The sequence below is a fragment of the Antechinus flavipes genome, chromosome 1 (assembly GCF_016432865.1).
Source record: "Antechinus flavipes isolate AdamAnt ecotype Samford, QLD, Australia chromosome 1, AdamAnt_v2, whole genome shotgun sequence".
NCBI classification, from domain to species: domain Eukaryota; kingdom Metazoa; phylum Chordata; class Mammalia; order Dasyuromorphia; family Dasyuridae; genus Antechinus; species Antechinus flavipes.
Window position 1 is genome coordinate 112,856,134 of NC_067398.1, and position 15,186 is coordinate 112,871,319.

The window sequence follows — 15,186 nt, forward strand, 5'->3', positions numbered from 1 at the left end:
TATCTAAATCAGTTAGTACATGTGAATTCCTAGACTATCAAAGTACGCCTACTGCTATTACAATATAATTGACTTGTCTATTGACTAGTAATATATTTAGATGAATTCTTTTAATTGGAACCAAAAGCAGTAATGCATTATATAATTAAATCAATGTAGCTTCCACACATTGGTTTTGAGATCTGTAGACTTGAATTCAAATCATAGCTTTGTTCCTTATTTTTGTGACCTTGAGCAAGTCATAAAATCAAAAGTTGAGAGTTGGAAGTTATCTTGGAGGTTATCTAATGCAAATCTATCATTTTATAAAAGGAGAAAATTGAAGGTCATAGGTACTGTCTAAAAGTTCAGTATTCTTTCCATTGTGCCATGTTACCATTTCACCTCTCTAGGCCTACTTTTGCTCATCTGTTTATTGTTTTGTTTTTTTTTTTTTTATTGTACTTGATGACCCCTAAGGTCATTTCTAGCTCTTAAGTCTTATGTTCCCAGTATAATTAAGTCAGATCCCTCCAGATCCCAGAATCTCTCTTAAAAAGTGTTTTTGAAAGGAAAAAAAAGATGAGTCTATTCTCTCCAATAAAAATCCAGATCCTATTAATTCAATTGACTGGTTTTGAAATATTCATTACCCATATCAAACAAACTTCCCTGCTTCTGAAAATCTGCTTTGTCCCCTGACTAAAGTTTCCTTATGACTAGGACTTTACTTTTCTCATCTGTGATCATGAAGCTTTAAGACGGTTCATGAGTAACCACTATGAAAGCATAATGAAATTGGCAATATCACTGATCTATTCAGCATCTTTTTATGTCATTTCCCAAGAGTAACTCTGTCTCCATATTCTGCATGAGCCAAACCTTCCCAGAAGGAACTGGCAGAGAAAGAGGATAATGGTGATCTGTTGGCCATTCAAAGAGACCTTCTTAAGGGGCAGTGGACAGAGCACCAGTCCCAAAGTCAGGAGGACCTGAGTTCAAATCTGGTCTCACCTTGCATAGCCTTGTGTTTCAGATGTTTCCCTCATTCCCCCCACCCCCTCCCCTATATGGCAAAGAATTCAATATATTTTATACATGTTAAAATATATGTTAAATCCAAAAAAAAAAAATCTGGTCTCAGACATTTAACACTTCCTAGCTGTGTGACCCTGGGCAAGTCACTTAACTCCAATTACCTCAGCAAAAAGAGAGAGAGAGAGAAAGAGAGAGAGAGAGAGAGAGAGAGAGAGAGAGAGAGAGACCGAGACCCTCTTAGCCTTGTTTTGAAAACAAGAGAATTCTTGGCTAGAGAGAATTCTCAACCAAAAAAAAGGCATTGAGAGGTCCTAATTCACTCCAAAAACAAGTCCAATGTCAGAGAATCCAAAGCCCTCCCAGCAATAGAAAGAATTTACAGAGAACAGAACAGAACAAAATTTCTAGGCAGAACAAAGTTACATAAGCAAAAAAGGATACCAGGTCTTTTGTCTAGTCAGGTTTAGAAGTTTAGACAACATATAAAGGAACAGGTCCAGGAGGAAACAGATACCATATTTAACTTTTGGGAATAACATCCCTTACAACTCTTTTGGGATGCCTTTCCTGGACCCACCCCTTTACAACAGGATATGGTTTTCTTATTTGGGGCCACCATTAAGTTTGTATCCATTGCCTGGGGTCTTTGCTGTTATTTCAGGTACAACAACGAATTGGTTACTGCCCTCAATTTGATGCCTTACTGGATTACATGACAGGACGTGAGACTTTGGTCATGTATGCCCGGCTTCATGGCATCCCTGAGAGCCACATTAATAGCCTTGTGAAGGATATGCTTCAGGGGTTGCTTCTAGAAGCTCACTCAGACAAACTCATCAAAACATACAGGTACAACCCCCTCTTCTTTTAACAAGTATCTTATTTTCAGAATAAAGGATTAAAGAACAAATGATTCAACTCAGGTATCAAAATCTTGTCAGAATGGATGCCCATCAATTAGAGAATATTCTGGCTGAATAAATTATGGTATATGATCGTTATGGAATATAATTGTTCTGTACAAAATGACCAGCAGGATGATTTCAGAAACCTGGAGAGACTTACATGAACTGATGCTGAATGAAATGAGCAGAACCAAGAGAAGACTATATGATGATGAATTCTAATGGGCATGACTCTTTTCAACAATGAGATGATTCAGGGCAGTTCCAATTGTTCAGTGATGAAGAGAGCCATCTACATCCAGGATGTAGGAACTGAGTGTGGTTTACAACATAGAATTTTTACTCTTTTTGTTGTTGTTTGCTTGCATTTTATTTTGCTTCTCTTTTTTTTCATTGATCCGATTTGATTTTTCTTGCATAGCATGATAATTGTATAAATATGTATGCATATATTAGATTTAACATATATTTCTACCATGTTTAACATACATTGGACTACGTGCCATCTAGGGGAGGGCATGGGGGAAGGGGGAAATTGGAACACAAGGTTTTGCAAGGGCTAATGTTGAAGAATTTTCCACGCATATGTTTTGAAAAATAAAAAGCTTTAATAAATACATATATATGTGTGTGTATATATATGTATGTATATATTCAAAGCTCCCTGGCATCTAGCAAATAATCTCTTGAGCAAATGATTCATAAGGTCTTATCAAGATTATAGTTATTCCTGCTCTTATGACAGTTTCATCCTGCCAGATCCTTTGATCATATATAGGCTAAAGGGCTGTACAAAAAATTTTGTCCTATGAGATACCTTCCCCCAGGAAAGTAGAGGCCATTTTTTAATAATTTGCTGTTCTCCTATTCCATTTCTCAAAACTTCTCTACATCATATCTCATTCTTTCCTCTGTTCAATGGATGAAGAAAAAATGATCCTTCTTTTACTAGACAACTCCCTCTATATTTTTCTCTTGATTTCATTCTTTCCTTTAATCTCCATAAACTTGTCCCTTAAAGTATTACTTTGTCTTTCTCATTTTCAGTATCATCTTATCTGCAAAACTCCTTTCTTGCTGCCCACAAATATTTCCATGTCTCTACATTCTTTTAAAAAGAAAACAACAACAGCAACAAATCTTTACTTGACCTTGCCTATGTATTCTGCATATAGTTTGTTATGTATATATTTATATGTTGTTTCCCCCATGAGACTGTAAACTCCCTGAGCTTTAAAGCCCCCTGGGCTGCAAGCCCCCACCTCTAGCTGTTTTGCTGTAGCTTTTCTCATCTTCATAGCCAAACTCAAAAAAGTTATCTAAATTAATTATCTATATTACTTCACCTTCTGTTCATTTCTCAATTTTTGTAATCTAGCTTCCACACTCACCACTCAACTAAAGTTATCATTGATCCCTTAACTCATAAATCAAGTGGCTTTTTTCTCAATCTATAGTCTAGTTGATCTCTCTGTAGCTTTTGAAACTGTCAATTAGGGTCTTCAATTGTATTCTCCTCTCTCTTAGCTTCTTGATTCTGTTCTCATTCAGGTTCACATCTTCAGCATCATCTTTTCTCTACCTAAATCTTATGTCAATCAATTACCAAGTCAAGTTGGTTCTGTCTCCACAGTATTGCTTATATCAGCAAACCTCTACCGTCTTTCACCAGGATTATTTCAGGAGCCTCCTAAATGCTCTTCTTGAAGCTTCCAGTCTTTTGCTTCTCCATTTCATTTTCCCTGTAGATGCCAGTTTAATATTTGTAACATGCAGGATGACAAAGACATGTCACTATCCTATCCAGAAATTTTCAGTGGCTCTCTATTATCTCTAGGATAAAATGCCTGGAACTTTAAAAATCTCTCTACAACCAGGTTCCCAAATGCCTTAACAGTATTTTTATGTCACTCCCCTCCATGCACTCCATATCTCAGTCAAAGTGGCCTACTAGTTGTTATACCAAATTAATCTTCCATTCTATTCCCATATCTTTGCACAGCCCTGTAATGTCTTGCTTCAAACATATTCTCTTCAATTCCATCTCTTAGAATACTAAGTTTCTTTCAGGGTTCATCTCAAATAGTACCACTTACATGAAGTTTTTATTATTCTCCCCAATTGTTAAAGCTCTCTTCCTCTACAAACATCATTATCTGTTTACATGTTGTGATAACACAGTAGAATGTAAGTTTCTTGAAAACAGAAACTCTTTCATTTTTGTCTCCACATTTCCATTGTTTAGCAAGATGAAGATTAGCACAGTGGATAGAGGACCTTTAAGAAAAGAAAGATATAGGCCCATGTCCTTCCTCCTCTGAGATCTGGGACCATGGACAGTCACTTTACAACTATGTTAAACTATAAGTTACAGTTAAGTTGCTGATGTTCACTAATGAAGTTCCACACTGGAAATGGTCCATACAGGTGAAATTACAGTTCTAAAAAGTACTGTATAATCTAGCATACTTCCTTATGTATAATAAGCACTCAGGAAACAAATCCTTGAAAATACATTGCTTCACTAAAAAGAGGCCTTCTTTCTAATTGATCAATCAACAAACATTTATTGAAAGCAGGAAGCTAAGTGGCACAGTGTGTGGAGTTAGGAAGACCTGAGTTCAAATGCAGCTTCAAGTACTTAGTAGTTATGTGATCCTTGACAGGTCACTCTTGTTTCTTCTGGTTTTATCTGCTTGCTTTAGATAGCCCTGAGGTGAAATAGAGGCCAATAAAAATCTTAATACCTTCTACTTTCAGTTCCCACAACTTAGCTGCTGTGACTTCATTAGTATGGAAACATATCTGACCTAGGTCCCAGTAACAATTATTTTAGTAGACATTTATTAAGCATCTGAGTGTCAGGCATTATACTAAGTACTGGGAATACAAAAAGTCCCTCAGAGAGTTTATAGTCTCATGGGAGAGACAACATACAAATATATATATATATATATAACACAAACTATATACAGAATAAATAGGATCTAACTAACAGAGGGATTGGGAAAGGATTCTCAATAAATGGTGCTTTAGTTGGGACAAAAAGCCAGGGAAGTCAGTTCTCAGAGCTGAGGAGGGAGAACATTCCATCCATTAAAGTGTGGGGGAGTAGTTAGAGAGAAAACTGGAGAATACCCATAGCCAAGAGATGGAATATCTTGTTCATGGAACACCCAGGAGGCCAAAGTCACTGGATGTTGGGAGTAAAGTATGAGAAGATTAAAAAGGAAGAAGGGGGCTAGGTTATGAAAGGCTTTGCATGCCAACAGAGCATCTTATTTTTGCTCCTAGAAATGGGAAGCACTGGAGTTTATTGAGTAGGGAGGTGATCTGTATTTTGGGGAAATCACTTTAATGGCTAAATGGAATATAGATTGGAATGGGGAGAGACTAAAGACAGGCAGATCCCCTCGTAGGCTATTGCAGTAATACAGGCAGTGGTGACAAGGGGCTGTTATAAAATGGTAAGAAGAGGATACAGTCAAAGGACTTGCAAAGGTAACTGCCCTTAGCAACAATTTGAATATGGGTGGTGAGAGATTTATGAGGAATCTGGGATGATTCCTAGGTTGTAAGCATGAGGAACCAAGAGTGTGGTATTGCCCTTTACCTAACATATTAGATCATAGGGACAGAATGGTGAGAATGAATTCTGTCTTGGACAGACTGAGTTGAAAATGTCTATCATATGTCCATGTTGAGATGTCTGAAAGATAGTTGGAGATACAAAATTGAAGGTCAGTAGAAAGCTTGAGCAGGAAAGGTAGATTTGCGAACCATCAATGTAGAGATAGTAATTAAATCCATGAGAGCTGATGCCATCACCAATGAAGTAGTACAGATAGAGGAGAAGAGCTTTCTAGAGTAGAACTCTCAGGGACTCCGGTGTTTAGAAAGCATGATTTGCTAGAGGATCCAGCAGGACAGAAGGAGCAGTCAGATTAGAAAGAAAAGCAGAAGAGAGGATTGTTCTAAAAAACCTGTACAGAAGAGAGTCCCAAATAGGAGAGGGAGATAAATGATGTCAAAGCTGCAGAAAGCTCAAGGAGAATGAGGACTGAGAAAAAGCATTGGATTTGACAACTAAGTAATCAGTAACTTTGGAGAGATCAGTCTCTGTGGAATGATAAGATCAGAAGTTGGATTATAAGGTGTTAGAATCCTAGTGTTAACTCAATGAAATTGATACAATGCTTATTAGTTCACACCTTAGAGCAAATCCTTACAAAGTGATAGGTCAGTTGCCTAATTTAGCATGGTACTTAGCAAATTCTCTAACTCACTAATGTATTTAAGTACTCATTGGAGTTCATAAGTATGGGAGATTCACAAAGTTAACTTTGTAACTTTGTGAATTCACACCTCCCTTAATCCCTCCCTCGGAGGAGGAGTCAACCTTTGGGAGATCATATATAAAGAAACTCTTGGAGCTTCAGAACATTGCCAGGAGTCAGAGAGGGGCACTCTGGGAGATACAGAAGCCCACAAGCCCACTCTCGGAGGCTGAGTCAGATTCATCCCAACTTTTACCTTGGTGCTGGCTGGAGATATTTGGAAGAAGAGAAGCAGAAGCTGAAAGAGGCAAAAGATTAGCAGCAAGAGTTCTTGGAACCAAGCAGAGAGATAGGCCTCTAAGAAAGCTAACTGGGCCCAAGGAAAGAGAGAAGAAACGTTTGGATTTTATCAGCTGGGAGCATTTGAAGTGATTATTACTCTGAACTGAAACTAAGGCTGCCTCCAGAAAACCTCCCCAAGAAACCTGTTCCCAGAGAAAACCATTATATTTTAAAGAAGAACACCACAATAAGGAATGAAAAAAAGAGTGAGAAGAAAGAAAGTGTGGAGGCATTTACTGTAGATAATCCTTTTGAGGGGTTCAGCTGCGTAGAGCAAAAGAGGCATGGGAGTCAATGGAGATGGAAAGGTTAAGTAAGGGTTTTTTCAGGATGGGGAGACATGGACATGTTTTTAAGAAGTAGAAATATGAGCAAATAGAGAAGGATGAGTGAAAGAGTGAGGATAATAGAGATGATCTGTTAGAGGAGACAGGAAAGAATGGGATCATTTTAACAAGTAGAGGAGTTGACTTTGTCAAGGGGAAAGGCTACTTCATCATGTGAAATGTGTGAAAGAGAAAGTGGAAGAAGGCAACTGAGTAAGAGGAGAAGAAGTTAGCAGTGAATGGCCTCAATTGTTTTCCATAAAATATGAGGCATAGTTCTCAGCTGAAAGAGGAAGAGAAGCCATGGGAAGTTTGAGGAGGGATGAAAAGATTGAGAAAAGCTGTTGTAAAGAATGAAAAAGTAAATTGATAGTCTCCATTGTATTTCCTTCACTAAAATTGGGTCTGTTAATGAAGATAATTTGAGGTTTAAGTGATTAATTTGAGAAATAAATAACTTCAATGTTAACTAAATATGTTATTCAAGAAAAATGTATGATAAGTAAATAAGATAAGGTTACAATTTATCTAGAACTTCTAATACTTTTAATGTCTGTTAACCCTCCAGTAGCCACACACCTATAGCAGTAATTCAAGCATCATGTCCTATCTAGAAATAGTTTATTGATGAATGGAGTTATGTGACTTTCCCGTGCCTTCCTCAAAGTAAAGGTTCTCATTTCTGATAATGATATTACCCTTCTCCTATAAAAGGCTTTTTTAAAAATATGTGGGTTTTTAGCAAAGTAATGATATACTAACACTTCTGAACTATACTGCATATGTATGCCTTTACTTCATAAAACATTTTACAAAAAAAGGAGTACAAAGAGAAAAACAAACAAAAGAAAGAATCTCTCTCATAGACCGTAGTAGATATGCAGTCAATGTTTTTTTAAAGGCCACATTAGAAAGAATTTGATTCTCATTTGAACAGTCCAGTTTTACAAAGTTTTAACAAACAATTAAAAGAACTCAACTTCTTCCACATATTTATCCACAATAAAGAGGGAATTTAGATAGGAATACTAGAAAGCTGCATAGCTGTCTAGAACATTTAACTTCATCTTTGGTGGCTAATAATTGGCTACATGAGTATATGTAGACAAGAAGACTGCAGTTACATGTAATCTATAAGAGTTTGAAAGGGGATCCATCTTACAGAGTTTTTGAAGTAGTGATAAGTATAAATCACATGTTAAGATATCTGTAACAACTGTAATATGATGGGAAATTCTATTGGCGACAAAGTCACAAGTTCTATTAATACTATAGTAGTTTTGGCCTACATTCATAATTCAAGAAAATAGTAAATTTCATTTAGAAGTTAATAAAAACAAGGATGAATTTTTTTTATCTGAGTTCACAGATCATCCTGAAATCTAACCATGTTCCATGGAACCCAGGTTATAAAACTTTTCCTTAAAGGAATAGCAAGAAAACCACATAAAATCAAGCTTGGTAACAAACAGGCAAGGGGAGGGTTAAATTAAAATCTTTTCATTATTTTCTTCAGTTCTTTTTTTTTTTTTTTTTTTTTTTTGGAGGCAATCAGTGCCCAAGGTCATATAACTAGTGAATGTCTAAGGACAAATTTGAACATTTCAGGGCTGGTATCTTTCAGTTTTTAAAGAAATGATCACAGTTGATAAATTCAGTCTTAGTTCTCCTTCTAATTGGTATCAGGACCAAAAGAAAGGGATAAGGTTTTGACAGCCTCTCAGTTGAGGATGCCACGGAAGCTCCATATCCCAGATCCAGACTGAAGAAATCAGGATATGGCCCTAGGCAGCTTCCCATCAAGGGTCCACAATAAAGAAGACAAAATCAGGTAACAGGGTAATGCCATCCATACTACACTGAAGGAAAGACCCTGCTACATTAGCATCTCATTTCAGTTCTGCAGCATCAGGAGATAAAATCTTAGCATAGCAATTCTATACAAAAGTTACAAAAGGAGGAAAAACAGACACAAATACAAAACTCCAATCTAGGAAATAAAGTTGGCAATATGAGTGATTAGAGGAAAATGCTTTAAAAATAATGAATTACTATGGATTATTAGAATCACAAAAAAATCCAAAAAAAAGAAAATCTCAATAATTTCAAGTGGAACATCAAAAAAATTTAATGAATTGACCACTGAGACTCCAAAAATGGGATGCATAAAGTAAAGGTATGAAATAAGAAATGGAGAAGCCAAAGTAGAATTTATTGTCTCAGCTGAATCCAAAAGCAAACAAAAAACAGCAGTCATGTTCTCAGACAAGGCATAAAATAGACTAAAAATAGACTTGATTAAAATAATTAAACAGGAAAACTATCATATACACAAAATCACCATAGATAATGAAATAATGACAACAATAAATATATTTGTATTAAACTACCATGGCATCTAAGTACTTAAAGGAAAAGCTGATGAACGAAAAAGGAGAAATAGGCAGTAAAACAATAATTTCTCGGGGCATCTTTATGGCTCTCTCGGACTTCAACAAATCCAACAAACAGATGAACAAGAAAGATACTAAGGATCTGACCTGAACAGAATTTTAAAAGAATTATATATAGTATATTTCCAGTAATTCCTAAATGGTAATCTTAAATAGTTTTCCTTAGCCTTATGGCAATTGAATATGTGCCAGAGGAGGTGGTCTTAACCTTTATTGTGTCATAAACTTCTTTGGCAGTCTAATTAAGACTAAGGACCTCTCCTCAGAATGTTTTAAATGTATAAAATCCAAATGAAATAAATTATATTGAAGTATAATTATTAAGATACTTTGAAACAAGTTCATACACCGTATGTTAAGAACTCATTAAGAAGGCATAAAATATAATCATAATCAGTTACAAAAAGATGAGAATTTTTTTTTGGCTGAGGCAATTAAAGTTAAGTGACTTGTCCAGGGTCACACAAGCTAGGAAGTGTTAAGTGTCTGAGGCCAGATTTGAACTCAGGTCCTCTTGACTTGAGAGCTGATTCTCTATCCACTGGGCTACCTAGCTGCCCCCATAAAGGAGAAATATTAAACACATCCTTTACAAACTGCAACTCAGTGAAAATTATAATAAAGCAATCTTTAGAAGAAAATTTCTCTATCTCAAGTACTTACTAGAAACAACTCTTTCATCCTGGAACTTACTCTTTTCCTATGACCACCAGATGAAAATGCCATTGTGGCCCTTTCCTCTAATTGATCAATTCCTCTGAAAAATCTCCATTTTAAGAAAAGGGAAAAAACTGGAAATGTTTGTTCCTTCATTCCTCTTCTGTTCCACTTTTGACTTACTAGATTTCTTTCTCCACCTTACTTCAGCCCAAATGGGCACCTACTTTCCCTCCACTTTTTGATTTTATTTTTGTATGTTGCCTTACTCCCATTTGAATGTAAGCTCCTTTCGAGAGCAAGGAACCATCAGTGTGCTAGAACCAGCTTGAACTGGCTAATAAAAGTTTATTACTAAATTTATAGTATGAGCATGTGTACCTCAGAAATGAGCAAATATTACAAATCAGAACTCGTTTTATTATTTTGTTGATAAATGTGGTAACCAATCATGATTTCAAAAAACTAACAATAAAGCAAGCATGGGGCAGCGAGCGCACACACGTGCGCGCACACACACACACACACACACACACACACACCTCTTTTGACAGAGAAGTAATAGAAATAGTTGTACAAAGTGAAGCACTCATTTTCAGACTTGTCCAAGGTGTTGATTTATTTTGCTTGACTGTATTTGTTTCAAGGGAGGACTTCTAGTGATGAGATATAACACACCATCAAAAAAATTTTTTATAATACATGGCAGAAACAAAAGTTCATAAAGGCAATGTTGTTATGATCTTATTAGTGATATATGAAATATAATAGAAAGTAAAAATGTTCTACCACAACTTTCTATTTAAAAAAGAAGTGAAAAGTCTCCACACTTTAGACCAGCTTGACGTTAATTCCTGGGAAAATTATAAATCAGTTCATTAAAGGGATATTGGTGGACATCTAGAAGAGTATGGCTTCATTAAGAACATGTCAGACTAGCCTTGTCTCCTTTTTCAACATTATGACTGAATGGTAGATTAAACACTATGTAGATCTCAGTTTCCCAGATTTCAACAAACATTTAATAGAGTGCTTTTTATATCATTCTTGTAAGGAAAATCAAGAGACATAAATTTAAAAAAAATAGATTTGACTGGGTAGATTTAGAATTAGCTGAATGTCCAGACTCAAGGAATAGTCATGTCATTTTGGAAGGTCTCCAGGAAAGTATTATAACTCTTAACGCAGCCCAAGATCACATTAGGGTTTTTTTTTTTTATTTCCATACAGTACTTCAGACTCATACCGAGCTTATAGGTCACTAAAACCTCTATGTCTTTTCCAGAACAATAATTGCCTAACCACACACACCCAATTTTATATTTATGAAGTTGATTTTGTTGTACCTGTGTCTTATGAGTTTAAGACAGAAAGATCCAGTAAGCTTGCTTGTGCACAGGTTTAACTTTTTAAGCAGCCTTAAGTACCCCTCATTAAATTTCCAAGTGTCATTCTTCCTTAAGCTTCTGGAAAAAGCAGTACTATGTTTTCTTAAGTATACCAGGATGCATTTGCCCATCTTGTCCAGAGTTGTATAAAATCATAGATCATCCATTATAGCTATATTCTCAATATTGTTCCTGGTGAGGGCCCCAACCTCAGTTTTCAAAGCCTTTTGTCTCTCCAGAAGGAATAGTTATATACACTGGTCCATCTTCCATTAGCCTTGGTCCAAGCCTCTACACAGAGTTCTGGTTGATCTTAACTGACCTTTTCTTTGATGTCCATGGCCGTATTTGGAATGTTTTAAGGCTACTTGGAGCAGTATTTCTACTGGGCTTATACCCCAAAGAGATACTAAAGAAGAGAAAGGGACCTGTATGTGCCAAAATGTTTGTGGCAGCCCTGTTTGTAGAGGCTAGAAACTAGAAAATGAATGGATGCCCATCAATTGGAGAATGGTTGAGTAAATTGTGGTATATGAATGTTATGGAATATTAGTTCTGTAAGGAATGACCAGCAGGATGAATACAGAGAGGCTTGGAGAGACTTACATGGACTGATGCTGAGTGAAATGAGCAGAACCAGGAGATCATTATATACTTCAACAACAATACTATATGAGGATGTATTCTGATGGAAGTGGATCTCTTCGATAAAGAGATCTAATTCAGTTTCAATTGATCAAGGATGGACAGAAGCAGCTAGACCCAAAGAAAGAACACTGGGAAATGAATATAAACTGCTTGCATTTTTGTTTTTCTTTCCGGGTTATTTATACCTTCTGAATCCAATTCTCCCTGTGCAACAAGAGAACTGTTCGGTTCTGCAAACATACATTGTATCTAGGATATACTGTAACCTATTCTACATGTAAAGGACTGCTTGTCATCTGGGGGAGGGGTGGAGGGAAGGAGGGGAAAAATAGGAACAGAAGTGAGTGCAAGGGATAATGCTGTAAAAAATTACCCTGGCATGGGTTCTGTCAATAAAAAGTTATTTAAAAAAAAAGAAAAAGAAAAATTACCTATGCATATATCTTGTAAATAAAAAGCTATAATAGTAATAAAAAAAGAAAATGAAAAAAAAAATAAGGTTACTTGGAGCTAATCTCTGTTGCCTCCAATCAATTTCTTTGTCTTTACTTTTCTTTATGTGCCTGAACAGTGATTCAACTCTTAAATGACTGGGGGATTTTTCTTGCTACACATACTTCAACAGGCACAGCCATAACCTTAAGTCATGTATCTAATTTCTTAGTTATTTAGGTCAATCTTGTATTTTCAGTCCAATTCATAGGCCTTACACCTTTAATCTTTGAATTTACTCTTTGAAGTAATCTCTTTGGCCTTTTATTTTCTTTCTTTTATCATTCCATCTTTTCCTCTGTCTTATTACCCCAATCCTTCATCCTCTCTCTAACTTTCAGTCTCTCTACCTCACTATTTTCTGAAGCCATTATCCCTTCTGTAGCTCCAGTATCAACTACTTGGTGAACCAGATCAACTCACTGCCATATTCTCTCGAATCCTTTATTCCCCTTGTCCTATTGACAATCATATTTCACACAACTCCAACTCTGCATTACTCTCACTACCTGCTTCCTTTGCTCCTCCCCAGGTGCTGCTCAATGTAGTTGGAAGAACTGATGACTGGGTCTACCACAATATAATGTTATCTAATCTCAACTAGACCATCACTGTAGCAAAGCAATCCTCCTAATCCCTAATCTATTCTCTATCCCATATCACTCCTCCTTTTATTTTCTTAACTAAGGATCTTCCTTCATACTTTGCAGAAATAAATGAAACCATTTGCCAAGAACTCCCTCTTTTCCCCATCTCACATCTCTCCCATATCATCCCCTGCTATCTCCTCCATTCTACTCTCTGATGAATAGATGACCCTTCTTGTCAAGGCTGCCTTCATTTGTCTCATCCAACAGATTTCCTCCCATTATCATCCCCACTTTTTTTTTCTAATTTTCAGTCTCTGCTTACATACTGGTTTCTTCCATGCTACATACAAATCCATCTCTCTCCTATTCTTAAAAAAGGATAGTATAGAGTTCTGTTTTATCTCTGATTATGATGATGATTATAGCCAAGGAAGCATATCCATCTGGAATTTTCAAGTTTAACCAACAGAAATGATAATCCCTTACACAGAAGCATACCAACCAATGTGAAGAGACACTCTGGAGGAATATAGGTAGTACAGTAGAGAGAGTACCAGCCCTAAAATCAGAAGTACTTGAGTTCAAATCTAGCCTCAGATACTTATTAGCTGTGTGATTCAGGGCATATCAAATCCAATTGCCTCAAAAGAAAACCTCAACATTCTGGGGTATCTGCAAAGATAGCTGTTATTGTCTCATAATCTCAAAGTAGTTGCCACTTTTCTGTAAACTCAGAAATATTTTAGATCTTCTTTGTTTACTCCACAGAAGTCATCTACCAATTTAAAGACTGAAGTGTATGGCTTGTGATATGAATTATTTATTAAGATGTAAGACAAAGTCCAGCAATAATCTTTAAGGGATCCCATTGTTCACACCCCTCCATTAACACATTTGACCATTTATCTTTATCGTTTCTAACTGTTCTCTAACCATTGCAAAATAGTCCTCTTGATTTTGTATTTGTTAAAGTCTTTAACATAAAACATTATCAAGGATTTTCTGAAGGTCTTAAATACATTTTATCTTTTGAATGCCCTTTATTCGTAGTTATATTTACTCTTCTCCAACAATTTTAATCAATCATAGGATTATATAGCTAAAGCTGATTGTGACCTTAGAGGCCATCAATTTCAACTCCCTTAATTTTTCAAATGAGTAAATGGAGACTGAAAAAAGTTAATGGGGCAGCTAGTTGGTATAGTGGATAGAGCACCAGCTCTGAACTCCGGGAGGATCTGACTTCAAATATGACTTCAGACACTTAACACTTCCTGACTGTGTGACCTTGGCAAGTCAATTAACCCCAACTGCCTCAGGAAAAAAAAGTTAATGACTTGCCTATAGTCACACAATTAATAAATGTCTGAGATAGAATTCAAAATCCAGACTCTTGACTTACGTGCCAATATTCTATCTACTATGTCATTCTCTCAGCCACATTCCCCAGTTCATCTTCATTAGGTTATGTTTGCTTTGACTTTCCATGTTCATTGACTTTTAATTTTATTGTAGATAATATAGGATTACTATGTAGAGAACTATGAGTTCATGGTTTGCCATTTTCAAAGTTCCTAATGTGATCCTCAGGGATTTACCTTATATACCTTTCCTTTGTTCTGTCATGGAGGCTGGAAATTCATGCTTCTAGATAGATAATACTTATCTTCTTCTTCCTCTGTCTCCCTTTCCACATAGTGGTGGCAATAAGCGTAAACTGAGCGCTGGTATTGCTCTAATAGGAGAGCCCTCAGTCGTCTTCCTAGATGAACCATCCACAGGCATGGATCCTGTAGCCCGACGCTTGCTCTGGGATACAATAACAAAGAGTCGTGAGTCTGGAAAAGCCATTGTCATCACTTCTCATAGGTAGGTTACAGGTCTTGTTCAGTTCTTTGTAGGATGGAGAAAAAGCTGTAGTGGGAACTAGGGTTGCTGTGAACATGGGCCATTGTCTTTATTTATATTTTTAAGCTCCTTAAATTATAGGAAAGGAAGCTGAGTTGTTAGACATAGAAACTTTGGGGGTTCAGAGGGAAAACTTTAGGCTCTTCTAATCTCAAACACATTTTTTCTATGAAATTATATGCT

General features: G+C 36.3%; 1 protein-coding gene across 1 annotated transcript in view; it reads left to right on the forward strand.

The window, feature by feature from the left end:
* Window positions 1-15,186, forward strand: part of LOC127544326 (phospholipid-transporting ATPase ABCA3-like) — a 225,225-nt gene that overhangs the window by 199,282 nt on the left and 10,757 nt on the right. The window contains exons 26-27 of the mRNA XM_051970919.1: window positions 1,679-1,866; window positions 14,794-14,964. Coding sequence (XP_051826879.1) covers window positions 1,679-1,866; window positions 14,794-14,964 — 359 coding nt within the window. The remainder of the gene's footprint in view (window positions 1-1,678; window positions 1,867-14,793; window positions 14,965-15,186) is intronic.